This window comes from Epargyreus clarus, unplaced genomic scaffold (genome assembly GCF_041222505.1).
Source record: "Epargyreus clarus isolate Ecla_fem2 unplaced genomic scaffold, WU_Ecla_fem_2.2 ptg000033l, whole genome shotgun sequence".
In the NCBI taxonomy this organism is placed as follows: Eukaryota; Metazoa; Arthropoda; class Insecta; order Lepidoptera; family Hesperiidae; genus Epargyreus; species Epargyreus clarus.
Genome location: NW_027332238.1, coordinates 6,285,300 through 6,310,046, shown reverse-complemented (window position 1 = coordinate 6,310,046; position 24,747 = coordinate 6,285,300). Strand labels below are relative to the sequence as shown.

The 24,747-nt window shown below is 39.6% G+C and overlaps 1 protein-coding gene across 1 annotated transcript; it reads left to right on the top strand.

The window, feature by feature from the left end:
* The first annotated feature begins 503 nt into the window (after positions 1-503).
* LOC140755662 (uncharacterized) lies at positions 504-24,564 on the top strand. Its single transcript, XM_073090969.1, has 16 exons — positions 504-750; positions 1,560-1,694; positions 3,254-3,373; positions 4,450-4,589; positions 4,995-5,141; positions 5,425-5,545; positions 11,397-11,501; positions 14,040-14,191; positions 14,950-15,009; positions 15,889-16,002; positions 17,221-17,352; positions 18,096-18,167; positions 19,193-19,285; positions 20,274-20,397; positions 21,020-21,166; positions 21,735-24,564. The coding sequence occupies exons 1-16, from the start codon at positions 601-603 to the stop codon at positions 21,846-21,848; spliced, it is 1,926 nt and encodes a 641-aa protein (XP_072947070.1). The 5' UTR covers positions 504-600; the 3' UTR covers positions 21,849-24,564.
* The last annotated feature ends 183 nt before the right edge of the window (positions 24,565-24,747 follow it).

Sequence of the window (24,747 nt, the reverse complement as noted above, 5' to 3'; positions counted from 1 at the left end):
ACATTCTATTTTTTTAATAATAAGTAAACATTTTTCGTTCTTTCTCAAAAGCTGTAATAGTACTAAAAATCATCATATTTGGTTAAAAATAAAACGTATCATAGTAATAAAAATTATTTCACTCTTCTTTAATAATCTTGTAGCTGAAAAGTCGATTAGTCATACTATTCGAAAAATAAAAAATGACTGTTACTATCGAATATCGACTGTTCGTGACATTCATTGGAGAAGTATTATAATACAAAGGAATTATTAACGAAAAACATTGATTTTTAAATTGATTCAAACTGAAGTCTAAAGAATTTATCTGGAAATTGATGAAAAAATAAAATGCTTTATAATTTTATCATTTAAAAATGTAATGGTATAGAGAATCTTTATTTTATGGTGCCTAAAATCGTTTTAGCGATTGAATTCACTAAATAATACCGATTTAAAAATCGTTAATTTTGTTTCACACAACCGGTTATCCGATTAATCGATCCATCCCTATTGACAAAGGACGCCATATTGTTTACAAAGGCAGCAGAATCATATACCCACGGAATCTAAATTGTATCTTATTTAATAAATTTTATATGTGAAATTGTGAAACGCAACATGGAAATCGGTAGTCCCTCTGAAGATCTTAATATGAAAAGCGAGAATGAGCCGCCGACGTCCCTTTGTAGGTGTTGTTTAACAAGTAAAAGTAATATGAAGTTGATTACCAATTATAGTGATTTTTTATTCGACCTGGCGAATATTATCGTGAGTATTGCTTTTAATTAGTATTTATAAGACACGCACTTTAAGTTTTTTGTGGTTTTGTAGTGGTAAAGTTAGAAATAACTTAATATAAACATAACCTCTTTATGGAACAAATTACGTGTTATTTTACGTTAGAGATCGAATAATTCGTTATTCGATAGCGACATCACTGCTATACTGGTTACCTTATAACAGCAGTGTAACGCTGCTGTGTTCTGGTTTGAAATGTGGCCAGGCAAGGCTACAAAAAATTCTAAGTAAAGACTAACTTAGAATTTTTTGTAGCCTTTAAAGCAAAGTCTTTAAAACAAAGTGGTCTACCTAAAGTAAGATTGCCCTATTTGATATTGATTAGAGATTTATTGGTGTAGAACCCTTTGTGGTTCGACACCGGCGGCACCACCGCCACACCTATTTCTACCTAATAACAGCAGTGTTAGGCGCCGCTGTGTACCGTTTTGAAGGGTGTGGTAAGGGAGACAGACTTTTCCGAGGCGTTCCAGCTTAGTCCTCAGGGACAGCGGCGCATCTGTGGCCGACCTCAGGTAGGAATATCTAATCTTATCTGGGGTTGATTACAGATGTCCATGGGCGGCAGTGGCCACTTACCATTAGGTGGACTGCACGCTCGTCTGCTACTCCTATATTATAAAATAAAAAAATAAAAAATTGTTACATATGTCCATACAATGACAAATCTTCATATGGACTGTGCACATACTACTTAAAGTAATATTATAAAAAAATATACCATACTTAACAACTAAAATCATACATATCAACCTAATGTTTAACTATTTTGCACAAAGGTATCCGAGTCAGACGGTCTGCCGCAGTGCCTCTGCAATGAATGTACCGTGCTCCTGTTGAAGTCTGTGAGGTTTAAACGCAAGATACTTTACGCTCATGCTATGCTGAACGATTATCTGAATAGATGTGCACCGGTAAGACTAGAATCATGTGATGATATTTACTAGGGATATTTATTTATTTATTAAAGGTTGCCAACATTCGTTACACCTTTACATTTTAAATTAAACAATACACAAAAGTACAAGGTAAGTGCTAGAATAATTATAGGCAAAGACAGCATGAAAACAAGACATCAGTTTACACAAAAATAAAGTTAAATTAAATTATATTATTATTAAATTAAATTAAAATTAAAAGGAATGCGCCGAATATTCGTTTGGTATTTGGTGTATTCGGCATCTTTTTTGATATTTGTATTCGGCCGAATTATTCTGTTTTGCTGCTGAATATATTCGGTTTGAGTATTTCATGGTACGGAAATTGATGATGTTATATTATAAGTCAAACTCAAATCCTATGAAGAATATGTTGAATAAAGCCAATAAAATAAAGGAATTAAACTTCAAATCAACATTTATTTTGAAACCTCAATTCAACACATTTATTACTTAATCTATAGATAGTATAGTCAACATATATTTTAAACCTAAAGTCGGTATTCATTTTTAAAACTCAAATCAACATTTTAAAGTGTGAATGAACACACATAACTGGCAAATTGACAATAAAGAAATGGTAAACCGAATAATTCGGCCGAATATTCGGTTTGGTACAGGTTAAACCAAATATTATTTGGTATTCGGTTATTCGGTGAAACCACTATTCGGCGCATCTCTAATATTTACTATAATATAATATGTATGTACGAAGGTGGTAGAATCTTGTGATTCTACTCCGGCGGCACCGCCACACATATTTCTGTTATAACAGCAGTGTTAGGAGTTGGTAGAACATGAGTATGGTATGGGAGACATATTTTTCTGAGGCGTCCCAGCTTAGTTGCAGTATCGGCGCATTTGTGGCCAGCCTCAGGTAGGAATATAATCTTATTTGGTGTTGATTATAGTTGTCCGTATATAAAAGAATGTGTATTCTGTAACAATATAATTATAGTTAAAAATGCTAAAAACCATGCTAAAATCGCACAAGGAAAATCGTTAATCCTGATTCCTGACGATCCTGATGAGGAGAATGGGATAAAATTATTTAAATTGTGTATTGTCATCTGTTATTGATAATTGTTCAAAATTTTGAATTAATCGGACCGTTCAAAGTGGGTAAAAATCGAGTTCAAAGGTTCCGTTATATACATTGATACAACTCAAGCTAATAAAAGCGTGGTAATAATAATATACCTATATACATGAGTAGATATCTCATCGCCTTGTTATTGAAGGAAGCCATTAAATGGCTTAAACTGCTGACAAATATGTCAGCCATTTAATGGCTGTCGTGGTGTAATTTATGGAACAATGGCGACATGTGCAGTTAAGTGGTGCAAAAACACGAAATCCAAGAAAAAGTGCTGAGAAATATCGTTTCATTCGTAAATGATCTAAAAACTACATTTGTTTTAATATTTTTCAAACACGAAAATATATGACAGTGACAATTTCAATTGTCAAAACTTACATTTTCTTGTTAGGAGTGAGTAATCTTTACTAATCTATGCTTTATACTTCTGTTTTAGTTCTCAATTGACCCGCAAGATGCTGAACTGAAGAAGTATGAGACACCACAGCTATGTTCGACGGATGTACTAGCCATCGACTCGAGGAAGTCCAAACTCGGCTTCCATAGTGTTTTAGAGGTAACAGACATTCTTTCCAGGTGGTAGAACGCTATGTGGTGTGACGGCACCTTTGTCACACATATTTCTGTTATAACAGCAGTATTAATAAGCACAGAAACTTGATCTTTCAAGGTGGTAGAACCCTAAGTGGTGTGGACGCATCACACCTATATCTAACAGATATATATAACAAAACGCTTTCTACACTCACGCCTTCTACACTCACAGCCCCACACTAGGATTCCCTGTGTCGTGGGTGCCGTGGACACACAGAGACAAATACACAAACACCCAGACCCAGAAACAGAAATCTAAATTCATCATTTAGATACCTGTCTGGCCGGGGATTTAACCCGGGACCCATTGCGCGTCAGACCGGCGTGGTGACCGCTCCGCCACGCGGTCGTCAAACATTAGAGTCATACAGTAGAGTTAAATGCTGCTATGTTCTGGTTTGAAGCGTGTGGTAAGGGTAACTTAGTTCTCAGGGTTAGTAATGCATTTGTTGTCAAACTCAGATAGGAATCTAATCTAATCTAATGAGATTGATCAAAGATCTCTTTCTCAGGTATAGTCCGCGCCAAACTGCTAGTTCGCTCTGAATATAGAAATGAGTCGCGTTGCCAAAGCAAATTGTATGACAACACCTGGTAGCAACAACTTCAGAGCGGACTAGCAATTTGGTGTGGACTATAGCAGCAGCTCATTTTGGATTTCAATATTAAACAATAAAATAGTTTGTCTTGTCGAAATTTGACAATTTCTGCATATTAGAAATTGTCACGATCTTGATGGGCAAAATATTAAATAGATTAATTATTAATAATATACATTATTATAGTAAAATTTTGTATTAGTCCGCATAAAACTGCTAGTCCGCTCTGAATATAGACATGAATAGCGTCGGCATAGCAAATTGTATGACTACCTGTTCGCAACTTCAGAGCGGACTAGCAGTTTGGCGCGGACTATAACTATCCACTTATGCCAATGTGTCTTTGAAAATTAAAATTTCATTTAAAATTCAAATTTTAAACAGTCAATTTTTGAAGTGACAGCTGACACTAATTTTCAAATTTTTAATAATTTGACAGCACACGAAGCAATACCAAAATACAAATCTGTTGAACTTCGACATACCGTTGGAGCCAACGTTGGACAAAGATGTGGACTCGGTGAAGGAGGAGACGGTTTTCTCCGATGTCGACGACAACATACCACTCGAGGAGTACAGGTAGCAATGATGAAAGCATACACATATGCATGCAGTCATACACGCAAACACACGCATACACACATGCACATATGCATGCAGTTATACACGCCAATATAAATACGCACACACATGCGCATGCAGTCATACACGCAAACATTCGCAGACACACACTGACAGTCATACGCGCCTGCAAACACACACACACGCGCATGCAGCCATACACGCAAATTTAAATACGCATACACACATACACATACGTATGCAGTTATACACACAAACACACACACCCTCACAGTCAAAGACGCATACACACATACGCATGCAGTCACACACACACATAAACACACACAGCCATATATGCATGCAACCATACACACAAATTCGTTATTTGTTCTGTTCTTTACAATTCTCACTGATTTTTAGGACAAATTCGAATGATGATGATCTAACCTCAATATTAGATGATGATATGTTGAACACTATAAAGTCAGAAGTGAAGAGAGTTAAGAAGAAGAAGAAGTTGAAGGAGGGAAAGAAGAGAAAAGAAGTTAAACTCGAGAAGGAGCTTAGGTGAGGGAATTATTATTATCCCACTGCTGGGCACGGGTCTCCTTTCATAATGAGAAGGATTAGGCCATAGTCCACCACGCTGGACAAGTGCGTATTGGTAGACTTCACATACCTTTGAAAACTTTTTTAAGATTTCTCAGGTTTCCTGATGTTTATAAAACACACATAATTTTGAAAAATTAGAGGTATGCCTGGGATTTGAACCTCGGATCCCTCGATCAAGAGGCGGTATCTTAACCACTAGGCTATTACTGCTTCCTATGAAAATGTAAATATTTTGCAGCGAAGGTCCAACTGACGGTACGGAGCCCAAGGCGTGCTCAATAAGAAAAGCGGCGGAAATAGACACAACTAAAATTAAAATTATCATCCTTAATCCCGAAGAACAAATTAAGCAAAGAGAGGTATGTTTTTGAGTTATTATATAGGAGAACTGCCCCCCGTGGACATCCGTTATCAAACCCAGATAGGAAACTTCTCGTAATCGTACATTATAAAAAAACACCAATATTTATAATCGGATTGTGTGAAATATGCCCGAGTCACCCGAGCGACGCTATTAACATCGGGTCGTTTTTTTTTACTTTATTTATGTATTTGTTATTTGGGAAAGAAACATGCTATATAACCTAGGTAAATGGCACATAATACAAACAGAGGAATAATTATAGTTTCCACTATTAAATTTTACAATAAGTTAAAAAGCAAAATGAAAATGAAGTACCACAATGAAGAGGAAGAGAAACATGCCATCAAAAACAATGCTTGTAAAAAGATCCAAGTCTCGCCATTCAATTCTTCTACCGTAAAAAGTCTTGAGATCTATGTAATACCAAGCCGGTAATGTATGCAGTCCCTACTTAAGGGACCTTCTGTCTTAAGGTATTATCTCACTATCTAACCTAACAACATCTCATGGGACCATACCAATATTAAAAATATTTTATGTTCTAAATAAATTAACGTGGCAATCGTACTGCAAGTCACATTGTGTTTTCATCTTATCATATCGCATCACACAGGTAACATTAGTACGATTGCCACGTCAATTTATTTAGAACATAAAATATTTTTAATATTGGTATGGTCCCATGAGATGTTGTTAGGTTAGATAGTGAGATAATACCTTAAGACAGAAGGTCCCTTAAGTAGGGACTGCATACATTACCGGCTTGGTATTACATAGATCTCAAGACTTTTTACGGTAGAAGAATTGAATGGCGAGACTTGGATCTTTTTACAAGCATTGTTTTTGATGGCATCTCATTCCTTTTTGTAGATATTTCTACTCTTTTCCTTTCCGGTACCTTCCACTAGTTGAATCTCAACAACAGATTTTTTTAAAGGCAATTAAATTGTTTAGGTAGTCTTTGTAGTTATGTAAATAATCTTGCCATTCATCATCACTTTCATTCGAACATGACAATAAATTAAATCTAAAAAAGTTACTATTTTGACAACTGAAATTATGCCCGTTATCCTCAGGAAAAACATCTTCTAAAAACATCTCTACTGATTGTGATTTATTTATTTATTTATTGGGATTTAACGTGTCTTCGTATTAAATAATCGACATCCCTTACTTTCTTCTGAATATCCGACAAAAATCATTGGTAATCTTTCACTGACTTCGTCGGACTCCGGTTTTTGATATAAACCACAGTATTTACTGCCCTTGCTCAAATTAGTTTCAATTTATAATAGACTTCTGACTTCTGAAATGAAATGAAATATTTATTTAATAATGATAACATTCGTTTTAGACTTCTCGCATATACAATAATAGTTCTGTTAGCTGTTTCAACCACAACAATTTGTTTAGGGGTATATAGTATCGCCTTCTTATGTAGAATTCCATTTGTTGATAAGAAAATATTGAAAGCTCTATTACAAAATGTCGTCCCACCATCTGATCTCATACATTTGTTCGACTTGCTAGTTCCCTTTTCAACACTTTATATTTTTGACATTTCTTAAAGACTCACTCTTATGTTTTAGAAAATAAACATTCATCGTGTCATTCGAGAATAATAGTCGATAAATAATAACATGTACCTTGAACCGTTGAGTGAACTAGCTTCCATGGGACTACATAAATCTGTATGTACGATCTCCAGTATGTCGTTCGTTCGCGTTCAGAGGTTTGGAAATGGTTTCTCACTAGTCGTCATATCCGTCGGTAATGTTCACATTATCAAGACCAGTCATAATATTCTTTAAAATTCGCATATATTCCGGATTAATATGGGCTAGTCTTCTATGCCAATATTTATTTGACATTGTCAAATTACATATCGGTGATTTGACAAATTGTATATATACCATTTACGTTGTGGCCAGTTGCGATGATAATATCTATAGAGTTACTAATAGTGCAACCGTTTTTCAAGAAATTAACAGTAAATCCTTTTTCAGTAAGTTTACTCACCGCTAACAAATTCATACTTAAAATTATTTATATTAAAAAGGTTTCTTATAATAATTTCCACGTTTTTTCCGGGTAGGTACTACCACAAAATAAAAACTAACAGAAGTCAATCTTCATACAAAGTGGGCTGGAGTAACGCACACGTAGACACCACTTACCGACTCGTTATCTCGGGGGGACTCGAGCGCATACGTGCGCGACTGTCAGTTCATTTCTGACACGCGTTTGTAACTGTTTTGTACAAGCAATGGAGCAAAAAAAAATACCCTAATTGTGCAATGGACGGTTGTTTAAATTCAACGTTAAACTGTGGATTTTCGTTTTTTTATGGCTATCAATTATCAAGCTACTAGGAGCTGATATTTTTGGTGATCATGGCAAGAATATGTTATAAAGTGGATATCTAAGCTCGATTTATATAGTAGTTTCCTATTTCGAATCATTTGAAACGAACTTAACTAAATTTTTGTAATATTGCGTTGAAATGTTACGTACCTAATATTACGTAAGTTGAAAACATGATTTTTTGTTCGTATATATATTGGTTTGTCTTTAATGCCATTTGGTAGGTTTATGTCTAAAACGGATAGGGCAAAAGGAATTGTGTAATTAGGGTAATCCGTTTAGAAGTTATTAGGGATTTTCTATTGTGAACATTGTAATTTTTTATGTGCTTACATATAAAAATTATTTTCATAGACATTTATTTATGCTCAATAAGGCCGAAATTTGCCTAAACACTTGTTTCCTTGGAAACAAACTTATTATTATTTTATAATGCGGTGACAGTTGCTTAACCTCACGACAGTTATTGTATTTTGTGTATGTTACCGTTAGATTGTAGAATACGTTAGCATACACATTAACTAGGCTTAAGATTAGCTAGAAAATATGCAGATTAACTATGTAGTTAAAATTCGAAACATCTTTTCAGACTTGTTCTTAGGGCTAAAACACATACCTTTTTACGACACGACAACGTATCGTGACACATAGCGACATCGTGCCGCAAAGCGATATTGTTTCGTGAAAATATACAATGTTTGTCGTAAATTCATGACACGACGACGCATCATGGCATGCACGGGTCGACGTCAAGGGGTGAAAATTGATACAATCTTCGTTTTGTACTTTAGGTAGTGGGCAAGCTATCTGCGTTTTAACTGATTTAGGCACATTAGCCGTAACATCTAGTTTTTTTCTCATGACATTTGTCAGAAATTCGGAATGTTTTTGATATTATATAACTTTTTAGGGTTCCATACCCAAAGGGTAAAAACGGAACCCTATTTCTAAACTGTCCGTTTGTCTGTCTGACATAGAGCTCTATTTCTGGAACCTTAATAGATAGAAATTTAAAAATTTTACGGAATATGTATAATGGTGGCCGCTTTAACAATAAGTACTAAAAATAAAAAGAAAAAGCCTTCTTTTTCTTTATGAGGAGGAAATCTTCAAAAGGTACTCGACGACGTGGGAGTGACGCCGGGTTATGTGGGACTTTAGCCGCACTAAAATCCTCCGGTGGCCGTCCTCAACGTTTGTTGGAGAACTCCGGGATCTCCGACTGAACGTAACAGAAGTCCTTTAAGCGCGATGCCCCGATCGAGCTCTGCCCTGGGAGAACAGTTTTCGCTCCTCCTAAACTATCCGGTGTTCACGACGGTATGCGACTACACATACCGCCGTCCTTCCCGGGGACACTTATTGGACGGTTCGAGCTCCCTCTTGCCACTCCCAACTCCGGAAGCCCCCTTGTAGTTGCTTCTTACGACAGGCACGGGATATCGTAACCCTTTTTTAGTCCAGGAACTACAGAGACAAACATATAAGGACCTGCTATTTTTTAGCGTTTTTCATTTGAAATGTTCACAATGCATTATATGGCTGCTATAACATCAATTAGTATAAATAAAAATAAAATAAACAAATATTTTTGTGGTACGGAACCCTCAGTGTACGAGTTCGATTCGCACTTCACCCATTATTTGAATTGAATTTAAATTGAAGTTGGAATTGAAAACGTCTTTTGTCTCGAGGATAAAAACAATTGACGTCGCCTATAATAGTAGGGGAGCCCAAGACGGGATTTCGAGAGTGACTCGAACGCGGCAGATTAAGATATGGGAGATACCTTACATCCTATAGAGTATCTTAAACTATCCATTTGGGGGGTTCAACCAGGGAAGTCCATCAGACTATTAATAAAAAATCGTATTATCTATAGTAGCTTAATTACATGCTGAAAACAATAAATTTATAATCTGATGGTTTGAGGGCGGCGTTAGGGAGTAATAAGGTTGCAAAAAATCTATACCTGGACATACTCGAGTGCGGTATTTTTTTTAATACAAAGGAAATAATGCTAGAAAATATGCACTATCTGATAGCGCCATTTATTAGCATGGATCCCTGGAAAGTAATAGTGTACAACAAACTAAAGGAAAAGGCAAATTTTATGGAAAATACATTATTCTTTATATATTCTCATTCTATTTTTTTTTTCAAATCGTCAGTATAAAAAACCCCTCCACTAAATCGTCACATGAAGGGTTATGATAAGTAAAACATCAGCTGGAATTTCCTGTATAATAATATTACGCCCTCGAGTGTGTCAAGATAACTTTTTTTTCCCATTTTCGAAGAGTTACAGTCTTTCGAATCGAATCGTCAGTCTTTCGAATGGGGGACTCATCTGGGGTAACTTCATATGCCCTTTGAAAATCTAATGTGCTGGTTACTTTTTTTTCCATTTTTACCTCTCGTATGGCTGTCCCCCTATGCAAACCAGCAAATAAACATATTTCCGGCATCAGAGATATATACTCTATCACTAACCTGCCGCGCCTTGAGTATGTCTGACTCTGCTTTTTACATTTTTCGAATCATCTAGAAACTATTCCCACGGTAAATCGAAAAATATCACACAACCTTTTCTTCACTCTAACGTGTAATCTACACAATCGTATACGTCCTATTGACGCTCGAGTTTCTACCCATTTAACATAATGGGCTCCCCTACTACTCGTACATTTCGCGGACAGAAACACAGATTCATTAACTGCAAATGTAACTTTGTAATCCTATATAACTTATATAGGATACAAAGTTATTTAATGTAGTTGGTGTATCTAGATAACTGGACAGAAATTGCAAAATATTTTAGTTTTTCTATGAGTTATATACTAAACACTAATTGTATTCTCAATTTCAACCTTCTATGTCTGCTGGAAGTGCCTTAAACTTTTGATGATCGGTCAGTCAGTCAGTGAGTGAGTGACAAAATTACGAACTTTAACTACTTGTAATTCTTAAACTACTGGTTCAAATTGAATGAAATTCGAAATGTACCGTGTCTATACAATCCTTGCTTGGCTCCTGAAAATTCAGGCTTCTAGCTTCATATGCAACGAAGTTACAGGGGGTCAAAAATGGGCCGAATCGCTTCGGGAAAAGTATGGTACGGCCGTGCCGCTTCTTTTGGCTCGACTTGGCGGAGGCACTGCCGTGCCTCCAGATATACATTAAAATAATTAATAAAAAAATCTTTTAAATGATATAAAAATCTATTTAAGTTTTTATATTATCTGTTGTACACTCCTCCTATAGATACCTATTGGATTACAGAAAGGGTCGACGCTTTGAAGGTGCATGTTGTAGTAATTACATGACCGAAATATAAAAGTACTGCTGGTATACTTAGTAAACTAAGTACCAAGTACTTTTATATTTTTTAACTTTGCACATATTGTTTTTTTTAAAGAGAGTAATGGATAAACTTGCCCGAGTGGCCCGAGTTTTCAACAAAATACAATTTTTCTTCGTAGGAGGAGAGCAAGGCTGTGTTGAAGTTTCCGTTTCAATGCAATCTGTGTTTCAAAGGATTCAATTTTGAATCCAAACTCCAGAATCATATGAAGAAACATAGTCCGGTGAGTTATTACTCGTGCCTATCATTGGGACAATTCGAAAAACATACACAGCATAGACAGCATATGCATATACACAGTATAAAGACCCGTGCGCTAACACTCTCGCTCCTTATCTATACTCTTTCGCTCACTCACTCATTTTTGCTCGTTTAGTCTCTCTCTCCACCTCACTCGCTCACTCACACCCAACATACATATTCGTTTACTACCTACCTTTGGCCCGTCCTCAATCACTCACACACTCATTAACTCACTCTCTAGTACGCCCATTCACTTCCTCGTTCACTCTCACTCACTCATTCCCTCAGTTAGTCACTTTCCCACTTTCCCATTCACTCACTCCCAATTCTCCAATCAACCACTCCTTTTTTTATATATAACCTAACGATAAGGCAGACGGGCTACCTGGTGGAAGCAGTCACCGTCGCCTATGGACATTTGCAACACCAGAGGAGTCGCCAATGCAACGCCGGCTTTGAAGGAGAGCTCTTTTTACACACCTCTTGAAGAGCCCCATGTCATAGTCCTGAAGGAATACCTCAGGACGAAGTTCATTCCACATTTAGTACGTACGCGGCAAAAATGACAGTGCAAACCGAACTGTGGAGGACCGCCACGGGTCCAGTTGATGTGGATGGAACCTCATCCTTTGGCGAGTAGTGCCATGAAGAAAGGGTGACGTAGGCACCAGATCGAACAGTTCCTCAGAACACTCAGCATCGTAAAGCCGGTAGAACACACAGAGGGAACCTATGTCCCTCTGCAGGCTTAAGGGTTCTAACCGATCAGAGATCGCTGGGTCATCGACGATTCGCACCGCGCGTTTCTGTACGGAGTCAAGCGGGTTAAGCTGATATTGTGGCGCCCCTGCCCAGAGATGCGAGCAGTTTCTACGTGGGGCCTCACTTGTGCTTTATAAAGCAAAACCAGTTGCCCCCCAGTGAAGTACTCCTTGGCTCTGTTCAGGATGTTTCTTTGAAGCCAACTTGGCTTTAACTTCCAAATGACTCCGATACTGCACGTCACACGAGATGTCAACTCCCAGGATCCCTACACTTTTACCAATGGTGAGCGGGGTACTTTGGAACCTGGGCGCTATGACGAATGGGATTTATTTTGCGGTAAACGCGCAGACTTGTGTCTTCGTGGGGTTGAACTCAACAAGGTTAAGTCGACCCCATTCCGAGACCCGCTCCTGAGAGTTCTCGATTTCACCAACAAGTCGGATCCTGACTTTTTCCACGAGTGTTCGCACGGCCTGTGTACACAGCATCTCCCGTGCTATCATATGCATATCAATGAATGTTACCGGTTTGTAGCAACATATCATTGATATGCAGAATAAGAAGCGTGAGAGATAAGACAGACCCTTGGGGCACGCCAGCATTTATGGGCTTCGTGTCTGAGCAGCACCTGTCAACTAAAACCTTAATATGCCGCTCAGACAGTAAGCTGGCTGTCCATGTGCACAACCTCTCGGGAAGACCGTAAGTTGGTTACTTCGTGAGAAGGGCCCTATGCCAGACCCGGTCAAAGGCCTTAGCGATGTCTAGGTTTACAGCTAATGCCTCCCCGTTGCGCTCAATAGCCTGTGCCCATCGGTGAGTGAGGTACGCTAGAAGATCACCAGCTGACCGGCCCTTGCGAAAACCATATTTGTGATAGCTGATCAGCTGGTGTAGCTCAATATACCTAAGGAGCTGCGTGTTTATAACACGCTCCATAGCTTCTAAGAGCAGGGAGGTTATCGCTATAGGCCTATAGTTGGCCGGGTCACTGCGGTCACCCTTTTTGGGAATGAGGTGTACAAGGGCACCCTTCCACGAAGACGGTACTTGTCCTGTGGTGTAGGAAAGCGAGAATAGGCGCGTTAAGACGGGAGCCAACTGGGGAACGCACGTCCTGAGTACCACCGCGGGGATTTTCTCTGGCCCACTCGACTTCTTGACATCGAGGGACAATAGAGCTCGCCTGACAGCTTTCTGCGTAAAGCGAATATCCGGCATAGAGCTCTCATACCGCGGGATGGTAGGCGAAGTGGCCCCTCTGTCATCAAAAGTCGAGTTAGAAGCAAAGAGGGTACCAAGAAGATCGTTTTTCCCCTTTGCCGTGTGGGCCAGAGAATCATCTAGTTTCCGCAGGGGCGGACCGACAAAAAATATTCTCGACGGCTTTGGCCAGCGACCAGAAGGCTCGACTCTCGGGGTAACCAAGTAGCCGCTCGCCATATCCTTCTTCGTTGAACGGGAGGCAGCATTGGTTCGGAGCTAAGCGGTTTTTGGGTCCTTGGTAGCGTGTGCTGATGCCCAGGTTTGGAAGGCCAAACCAGAGCTGACACCGCCTGCCGACTGACTCTTTCTATCACTCCTTCATTCACTCACTCGTCTGCTCACTCACTCACTGTGTATGTGACACAACAAAAACGCGCGTGCTTTCTCCGACACATAGACACACAAACACATCTCCACACACACACACACACGTGAATACATAAGCATACAAACAAGATCTTCACGTCCACCTTTCTTTCGCCCACAGTCCCGCGGCCCGTTCAAGTGCGAGCTGTGCACGATGTACCTGCCGAGCGCGTACAGCGCGTCGGTGCACGCGCTCATACACACGCGCCGGTACGAGTGCACCCGCTGCGGCCGCCGCATGACCGACCGCGGCTCCATCCTCGACCACTACCGGTGAGTGGGGCAGTGTGGCCCAGTGTGACGTCATCATGTCAGTGCACGCGCTCATACACACGCGCCGGTACGAGTGCACCCGCTGCGGCCGCCGCATGACCGACCGCGGCTCCATCCTCGACCACTACCGGTGAGTGGTGTCGGTCACGATGGGCCAGTTTTTTTCTTTTTAGGTTCTAAGGCACTTTTGGAACACTTTTTGTAGAGGAGGCAACTTGGCCCAGTGTCAACCACGATGGGCCAGATTTTTGTTTTTTCGGTTGGTATTTAGGTTTTGGAACACTTTTTGTAATTGAGGCAACGTGGCCCAGTGTCGGCCATGATGGGCCAGTTTTTTGTTTTTTTTTTAGGTTCTAAGGCACTTTTGGAACACTTTTTGTAGAGGAGGCTACTTGGCCCATTGTCGACCACGATGGGCCAGTTTTTTGTTATTTGGTTTCTAAGGCACTTTTGGGACACTTTTTGTAGAGGAGGCGACGTGGTCGAGTATGGCCCACGATGCGCCAAATCGATTTCTTTGGTTATGGATTTGTATATCACATGCTTAGAGACTAGCGATGGCATTTGTCTAAATGGGCCTATTAAACTGTGACGACTAAAGTTATAATTGTGTGTTTGGAACTTTTTTTGAAGGCAACGTGGCCCACGTTTTAACTTTTTCTGTCCACTACGTGTACAAGACGCTGGTGCTATCAGTGATGCGCTCCATATGGACTCCATAATCCATATCATCTAATAATTCCATCTTTTGTTTTCAGGACGCAACACGAAGGACTGCTGACACTCTTCACGTGTCACATATGTGGGAAAGTTTCTAAGTAAGTCGTTAAATAAATTGTCCTCATCAACCCATCACTGTCGCACTGCTGGGCACGGGTCTCCTCTCATAATGAGAAGGATTAGGCCATAGTCCACCGCGCTGGACAAGTGCGTATTGGTAGACTTCACATACCTTTGAGATTCTTTTTTATAAATCTCTCAGGTATGCAGGTTTCCTCACGATGTTTTCCTTCACCGTTTAGTAAGTGATAATTAATTTCTAATAGGCACATATGCAACTTTGAAAAATCAGAGGTGCGTGCCTTGGATTTGAACACCGGACCCCTCGTTCGTGACGCCGAGTTTTTAAACCATTGGGATGTCACTGCTTTTTTTCACTGCCGTCCACAGCAACAGCAAATATCTCCATTGCTTTTTCAATTCTAATAAATAAAGTCACTTTGCCAAACATTTGATCAACCACCATTTGACCAATACTGCTAACACATTTGCCGTCCACAGCTACAGCAGAGATGCCCATTGCTATTTCAATTCTAATAAATAAAGTCACTTCGCCAAACATTTGATCAAACACCACCAATACTGTTAATACATTTGCCGTCCACAGCAACAGCAAAAGATGTCCATTGCTGTGTCAATTCTAATAAATAAAGTCACTTCGACAAATATTTGATCAAACACCACCAATTCCGCCAACACGTTTGCCGTCCATAGCAAACAGCAAAGATATTCATAGCTGTGTCAATTCTAATAAAAAAAATCGCTTTGCCAAATATTTGATCAAACACCAGCAATACTGCCAACACGTTTGCCGTCCACAGCAACAGCAAAGATGTCTATTGCTATTTTAATCCTAATAAAAAAGTCACTTTGCCAAACATTTGATCAAACACCACCAACACGTTTGCCGTCCACAGCAACAGCAAGACCCATCGTGGCCACATGCGGAACCATCACAGCGGTGTTCGCCCCAAGTGTGACGTGTGTGGGAAGACATTCATCAACAAGGACTCGTTGGCTGAGCACCAACAGTGAGTAGCACGGTAAATTTGACGCGAACATTCGCCGAATAATTCGCCGAGTAATGACGAATAATGACGTTACCGTAACAGTTACCGTGAATAACGTAATAAGTTATTTACAGATTCCTACTTGAGCTTATTCGTCTATATTCGGCGAATATGTAGTGTTGAATACATTCGTATCCGCGAATATGGGAGATCATATATTTATACATATTTGTGAGAGATTTAATTTAGATATTAGTCTAGTATTTTTTTTTTTTTTTTTTTTTATAATATAAGAGTAGCAGACGAGCATGCAGTCCACCTGATGGTAAGTGGCTACTGCCGCCCATGGACATCTGTAATCAACCCCAGATAGGATTAGATATTCCTACCTGAGGTCGGCCACAGATGCGCCGCTACCCCTGAGGACTAAGCTGGAACGCCTCGGAAAAGTCTGTCTCCCTTACCACACCCTTCAAACCGGAACACAGCAGCGCTTAACACTGCTGTTATTAGGTAGAAATAGGTGTGACGGTGGTGCCGCCGGAGTCGAACCACAAAGGGTTCTACCACCTTTAAAGTACCACCTTTAAGTATAGATTAGTACAGATTTATATGACATTATTTAGTTATCGCCAAACTGCTAGTCCGCTCTGAAGTTGTTGCGAGCAGGTGTAGTCATACAATTTGTTATGGCGACGCGATTCATTTCTATATTCAGAGCAGACTAGCAGTTTTACGCGGACTATACCATATTATGTGTTATATCTTGTTTTCTGAACGCCTTATATGCCGCCTTATATATACTTGCCGAACCATAACAAACCTTTACAAATTCAAACGTGTAGATAGAGCGTTTGGCTCGGTTTGTGTAGATTTGCGTTGTTATACTCATCTGCAACGCTTTTTAACAAATTATGATTTTCATTACATTTTAACATTGGTCATATTTATTTATTTATATCTATTTTTACCACGCTTTTATTAGCTTGGATTGTATGTATGTATGTATGTAACGGAATCTTTGAACTCGATTTTTACCCACTTTGAACGGTCCGATTCATTTAAAATTATGAACAAATATCAAGAACCGATGACAATACACGATTTTAATAATTTTATCCCATTCGCCTCATCAGGATCTTCAGGAATCAGGATTAACGATTCCTTGTGCGATTTTAGCGTGATTTTATAGTATTTAAAGTATAATTATTTTTATGTATATCTTTTTATCTATTTCAGGATCCACCAAGGCATAAAGAACTATAAATGTGACATATGCGGCAAGATGTTCAGGACTCGTAACCAGATCAAACATCATCAGTTGAAACACTCGGATTTGAAGGAGTACTACTGTGTTGAGTGCGATGTCAGGTAACGTTGTCGTTATAACAGTAACGTTGTCGTTGTAACGGATAGCGCGCTATATATAGCAGTGAATCGCGCTATATATAATTAAACGCGATTTATAATAAAAACAAACGCGCGCTATATAACAACACACACCTATTTCTATAACAGCAGTGTTAACCGCTGCTGTGTTCTGGTTTGAAGTGTTTTTTTTTTTTTTTTTTTTATAAAATAGGAGTAGCGGACGAGCATGCAATCCACCTGATGGTAAGTGGCTACTGCCGCCCATGGACATCTGTAATCAACCTCAGATAGGATTAGATATTCCTACCTGAGGTCGGTCATAGATGCGCCGGTATCCCTGAGGACTAAGCTGGAACGCCTCGAAAGTCTGTCTCCCTTACCACACCCTTCAAACCGGAACACAGCAGCGCCTAACACTGCTGTTATTAGGTAGAAATAGGTGTGGCGGTGGTGCCGCCGGAGTCGAACCACAAAGGGTTCTACCACCTTCGAACCTCGTGGTAAGGGAGACATACTTTTCCGAGGTGTTCCAACTTAGTCCTCAGGGACAGCGGCGCATTTGTGACCAATTGTACCTCTGGTAGGAATATCTAATCCTATCTGGGGTTGATTACAGATGTCCATAAAGCAGTAGCTTACCATTATGTGGACTGCATGCTCGTCTGCTACTCCTATATTATATAAAAAAAGAAAATGTTCCAGTAAGAGGGAAAATTTCAAAACATGACATATTTTATTTACAGATTTAAATCCGCCCACACGCTCAGACAGCATTTGCAAAAAAGTTTGAAACATAAGGACACACAGAGTCTCAAGTAAGATAATATTTGTTTTTTTGATGTTAAAATAATTTATGTGTGAGCAAAAAATATAAAAAGGAATATATGTAACCGAAACGCTAAAGTATTACGTTATAAAATTGATATTTAAATTAATATATTATTTTATTTATTTAAATTAATATTTATTATCGAATTATAGATATGGTAAAGTAATGATGTAATATGGTTTTTTTTATATTCACTTTTTTTGTATATAATGTATTGATTCAAGTTTTATATATATAAATGGGATCAATAATCTTTTAGTTATATATGAACAAGTATAACGGACAGACAAACTTCATGATTTTCAATATATAAAGAAGATATGTGATGCCGCTCACACGTTTGCCAAACCTCGACAAATCATTACAAATACAAACGTGTGGATAGAGTGTTTGACTTGGTTTGTGTTACAAGCTCTTGTCCGATCAAATGACTATCGGTTTTTCAGCAAACCAAATCAAAAACGGCAAATCAAAGGGAATTCGCCGCAAGCGCTTGCTTCCATACGTGTGGATGCAGTATTTGACACGTTATGATATTTATCGCTATATTGAAGCAGTGATAGCTTAGCGGTTAAGAAACTCGGTCTCTCGCTCGAGGGGTCCGAGGTTCAAATCCCAGGCACGCACCTCTGATTATTCGAAGTTATGTGCGTATTAGAAATTAATTATCACTTGCTCAAACGGTAAAGGAAAACATCAAGAGGAAACCTGCATACCTGAGAAATCTTTAAAAAAAAATTTTCAAAGGTATGTGAAGTCTACCAATACGCACTTGGCCAGCGCGTAGGACTATGGCCTAATCCTTCACATTCTGAGAGGAGACCCGTGCCCAGCAGTGGGACAGTAATGGGTTGATGATGAGATATCTATACTTATCTATGGGTAATCACAGCATGCTGTGTTAAAAATTATGATTTTTAAATAAAATACAATTTATAGTTAAAAATAACAAAATTTGCAGTAATTGCCAAGTGTGTGGATGCAGTATTTGACACGTTATATTTGTCGCAGATTCGAGTGCATCCGTTGTGATAAGCGCTTCGAGACTGAACCGGCATTGCAGCACCACGCGCTAATACAACACGAAGGCGTTAGGGCTTATAGGTAAGATTACATACACATTTTACACATTATATATACATAATTCTATTTACCTTTGTGGTTCGACTCCGGCGGCAACACCGCCACACTTATTTATAGTTAAATATTCCCAATCGTTATAATAGCGCTGATGATAACGTGCTATCCGTTATAAAATATAATTTTAGTGTGCTGTTTTTAACGTTATAATTTATGTTATAACGTTACAAGTAATATAACGTTATAGCTAATACCTTAGCCGTTATGTGACGGCACAAGACGTTTCGTAAAGCAAAATCCTATATTTTGAAAGGTGGTACAACCCTCTGTGGTTCGACTCCGACGGCACCGCCACATCTATTTCTGTTATAACAGCAGTGTTAAGCGCTGCTGTGTTTCGCTTTGATTCATGTTCTAAAAGAGACATACTTACCCGAGGCATTCCAGATAGGAGTAGAAATTTATCTGGGGTTTTCACAGATGTCCAAGAGGGGCAGTAGCCACACCATCAGGTAGACAGCATGCTTGTCTCCTACTTTAGTATTACATAAAAGTATGGTGGTGATACTTCCCTAAACCATACTAGCTAAACATCATTACCAGTGTAACACATGTAACACACATTCTGGTAGTATTTTTTTTACGCAATATAGGAGTAGAAGACGAGCATGCAGTCCATCTGATGGTAAGTGGCTACTGCCGTATGGACATCTGTTATCAACCCCAGATCGGATTAGATATTCCTACCTGAGGTCGACCACAGATGCGCCGCTACTACTGAGGACTAAACTGGAACGCCTCGGATAAGTATGTCTCCCTTACCACACCCTTCAAACCGGATCACAGCAGCGCCTAACACTGCTGTTGTTAGGTAGAAATAGATGTGGCGGTGGTGCCGCCGGAGTCGAACCCCAAAGGGTTCTACCACCACTAAATAGTAGAAATAGCATTAGCGGTGGTATCTCCCTGAACCATACCAATGTAACACACGTAACACACGCCGCGGCGTTAGGTGTCCGCAGTGCCCGGCGGCGCTCGCGACGGCGGGGTCGCTCGCGAAGCACGCGCGCGTTGTTCACGCCGGTCGCCGCCCGCCGCCGAGACACGTGTGCGACACGTGCGGGAAGGTGTTCCGGGTGAGTGTAACACACGTGACACACGTAACACACGTAACATACACACACCGGCGACGCAACAGTGGCTCATACATACATACATGCATGCATACAGAAAGACACGCACACGTTAACAAAAGATAAAGACGCACGCGTACTTGCACACACACACACACACACACACACAAATACACACGCACACATGAACAAAGCACCACGTAATTCTAAAAGACTTGTCATAACACATAACATGATACGACGTCGGCGCCAGTGGCTCGAAGTCTAAAGTCCCTTCTAGCACACTCGCAGACACTCATGCACGCAGTCACACACGCACGCATACACACACACAAACAAAGTATAGTCCGCGCCAAACTGCTAGTCCGTTCCGAATATAAGAACGAGATACGTCGCAATAGCAAATTGTAGGTATTAGCGGAACGAAGACAGCGCGGGACCCCCCGGCACCCCCCGCCCCCGATCTCGCGCGCGGGTACATAGCTGCATTAGTGTGCCCTTACGCTGGTACGGAGTATCTGTTTGTAGTTGTGTTCGACCGCATTGGCTCTAACTACACCTGCGCGCAACAACTTCAGAGCGGACTAGAAGTGTGGCACGTACACTAATATTGTAACGTTTCCAGGGTAAGAGTGTGCTGGTGAACCATGTGAGAACACACACAGGCGAGAAGCCCTTCGAGTGCGCGGAGTGCGGCCGCAAGTTCACTCAGCGGACCGCGATGAGGACACACGTGAAGTTGGTGCATTTGAAGCTGCAGCGGAGAGCGAAGGTCAGTGGCAGAGGGGAATGTTATTTAATTTAATGGCACAGCAGATAACCTAATGGTTAAGAAACTCGACCTCTCGATGGAGGGGTCCGAGGTTCAAATCCCAAATCGGATTAGTAAAGTTATGTGCGTATTAGAAATTAATTATCACTGGCTTAAAACGGTGAAGGAAAAATAAATATAAATAAAATTTGGTGAAAATCAGTATAACCGTTTCTGAAGAGTACGGTAACTAACATTGTGACACGATTTTATATATTTTGAAGGTGGTAGAACCCTTTGTGGTTCGACTCCGGCGGCACCACCGCCACACCTATTTCTGTCTAATAACAGCAGTGTTAGGCGCTGCTGTGTTCCGGTTTGAAGGGTGTGGTAAGGGAGACAGACTTTTCCGAGGCGTTCCAGCTTAGTCCTCAGGGGTAGCGGCGCATCTGTGGCCGACCTCAGGTAGGAATATCTAATCCTATCTGGGGTTGATTACAGATGTCCATGGGCGGCAGTAGCCACTTACCATCAGGTGGACTGTGTGGAAATAGATTGTAATGTATAAATTAAATGTACAAATTCACAGATAAAGCCCGAAGTGCCACTGCAACAGGTGAAGCCGGACTGCAACAAGGAGACCCACGTGTTCGACTGGCGGCAGCCGCCCTGCGACTACTTTACTGTCACCGCGGGACCCTGAGTCCCGGGTTCGAAGCTAGACAAGTATAGTGCCAAACTGCTAGTCCGCTCTGAAGTTGATGAACTGAAGTCGCTAGGACATATACGTCCTCAGATGGAGCATTACAGTCACTGTAGGACCCTGAGTCCCGGGTTCGAAGCTAGACAAGTATAGTGCCAAACTGCTAGTCCGTTCTGAAGTTGCGAGCAGGTGTAGTCATATAATTTAATATGGCGACGCGATTCATTTCTATATTCAGAGCGGACTAGCAGTTTTACGTTATACTATTAGACTTGCTTCAGTGGTTTGATGGCACCAATGTCACATTTAATACTGCCTGTTTAAACTGTGTTTGGTTTGAAGTGTGTGAGGCACGCGAGGCGTTCCGACTTAGTTCTCAAGTAGGAAGTATTTTTTAATTATAGCGGTGTCAAGCTGTCAACATACATATCTGTAATCAACCCCAGATAGGATGAGATTCCGATAGGTCGGCCACAGATGCGCCGCTACTGGAGGACTAAGCTGGAACGCCCCGGAAAAGTATGTCTCCCTTGCCACACTTCAAACCAGAACACAGCAGCGCTACACTGCTGTTATAACAGAAGCAGGTGTCATCACAAATTTTGTATGGCCATATATTTTCAAAAAAATATTTTGTTTATATAATTTAGATTTCGTCCTAATTATTGATCTCATTAAAACTAATTAATAGTTAATTACTTAAAATAATATTTTGTAATGTACTTCAGATGAAAGAAAGAAAGAAAGAAACCATTTATTTTACATGCTATACAAGTTACAACATACAAAAGAAAATAATAACAATGGAAAGGATACAATAAAAATTAACAAATAAAATAACACGTGACGTAAACGATACAGTATAGCAGCAAAAATGGTCGCACTCAGTCTCTGCCGATGCCTGTGAGAAATAACAGACTCCGGCGACTGGTTTTCAGTGCGGCCCTGTACGTCGTGCAACTCTGACCAACGATGCCACACCAATTACACTATACTAAATGTATTGTATTTAAAGTGTATTGAAAATCGCGGACACACACACTTATATACAGGGTGAATTTTTCAAACGGGCCTTCAGGGCCAAATACGAAACTATAACGATTAGGGAAAAATGCTGAAAGTTCAGTTTTAATTTTTATCAAAATCGGCCTCGTAACTCGTTTCAGCATTTTTCGCAAATTCTTATAGTTTTGGATTTGGCCCTGAAGGCCTATTTGAAAAATTCACCCTGTATATATACATATTTCATACATACACAGCGGTCGAATACAAAGCCTCGTTTTTTTTTTCAAGTTTGTAAAAAAACTAAATATAGTATAGTCAACGCCAAACTGCTAGTCCGCTCTGAAGTTGCGAGCAGGTTTAGTCATCGCTATGGCGACGCGATTCATTTCTATATTCAGAGCGGACTAGCTGTTTTACGCGAACTATAACCAAGTTATACAGGGTGAATTTTTCAAATAGGCCTTCAGGGCCAAATCCGAAACTATAAGGATGAGTGAAAAATGCTGAAAGGCATTACGAGGCCGATTTTGATGAAAACTAAAACTGCATTATTCGTTTTTTTAAATAATATTTTCCCTAGCCGGGAATCGATTATCGAACGAGGTCATTTTGGAAAAAAACACACCCTGTATTATTCCATCATAAGATAATGTCGCTAATAAGGATCAAATTCTGGAAAGTAATGACAAATGTCAAACTAAAGGAAAAGGCAAATTTTGAAGAAATAGGTATCTCTATTCAAATGTCCATACGCTTGCCAAATCTCGACAAACCATTACAAGTACGAACGTGGGGATAGAACGTTTGACTTGGTTTGTGTAGCAAGCGTTTGTAGGCGATCCAATGAAGTACCTTTGTTTTTTATTCGCGCAAGCTTGCAACGCGTCCACACATTTGTGCGCTTGACGATGTTTGGAGTTTGTGGCAAGGATCAAATATTATCTACATGACAGAATAATGCCAAAAATGTCTTCATTCGCGCTTAAGAATATTTTTTTTTAAATTACGACGATATTCTTAAAAATGCTAAAATATACTTAAAAATAAAATACGTATCGCCAATTATTATTTTTGATATCACAGACAGATGTCGCCATTTATTTTTTTATGTTTATTTATAAGTTTTTTTTTAATTTAATGTACTGTAAATTAATTGACTTAAAAAAATCCAAAAAAGTTTTATGATTATTTTTAAGGAATCTTAAAGTAAATAATTTAAATCCATTTTAGTTTTATAATTGATTAAGTTATGTTTAAGACAATAAATATTACCAACAAAAAAAGTAAACGCCAAGTCTGCTGCAGTCCGCGCCAAACTGCTAGTCCGCTCTGAAGTTGTTGCGAGCAGGTGTAGTCATACAATCTGCTATGGCGACGCGATTCATTTCTATATTCAGAGCGGACTAGCAGTTTTACGCGGACTGTACTAAATTAACGAAATAATGTTTTATAGTTATGTTTCTTAGTATTTTTATTTCAAATATTTTTGTTTGAAATGTATTATTATAAACTAGCTTTTGCCCGCGGCTTCGCCCGCGTTTAAAAGAAAATAACATACTAACATACATACACCTGAAAATTCGAACCTTCACCTTTGCTAAAGATCATCACTTGATCAAATGCATAGTTTACGATTTAATCCTTACTAATATCGATTAAAATAATCGATGTTTTGGGTCCAAAAGATCGATTCTCCGATTAATCGATCTTAGATCGGGATAAAAACTATCCTATGTCCTTTCTCGGGTCTCAGACTATCTTTGTACAAAATTTCATTAAAATCGGTTCTGTGGTTTGGGCGTGAAGACGAGACAACCAGACGGATAGAGTTACTTTCGGATTTATAATATTAGTAAGGATTAAAAGCGTTTTTGGATATCGAAAATAAAATTGT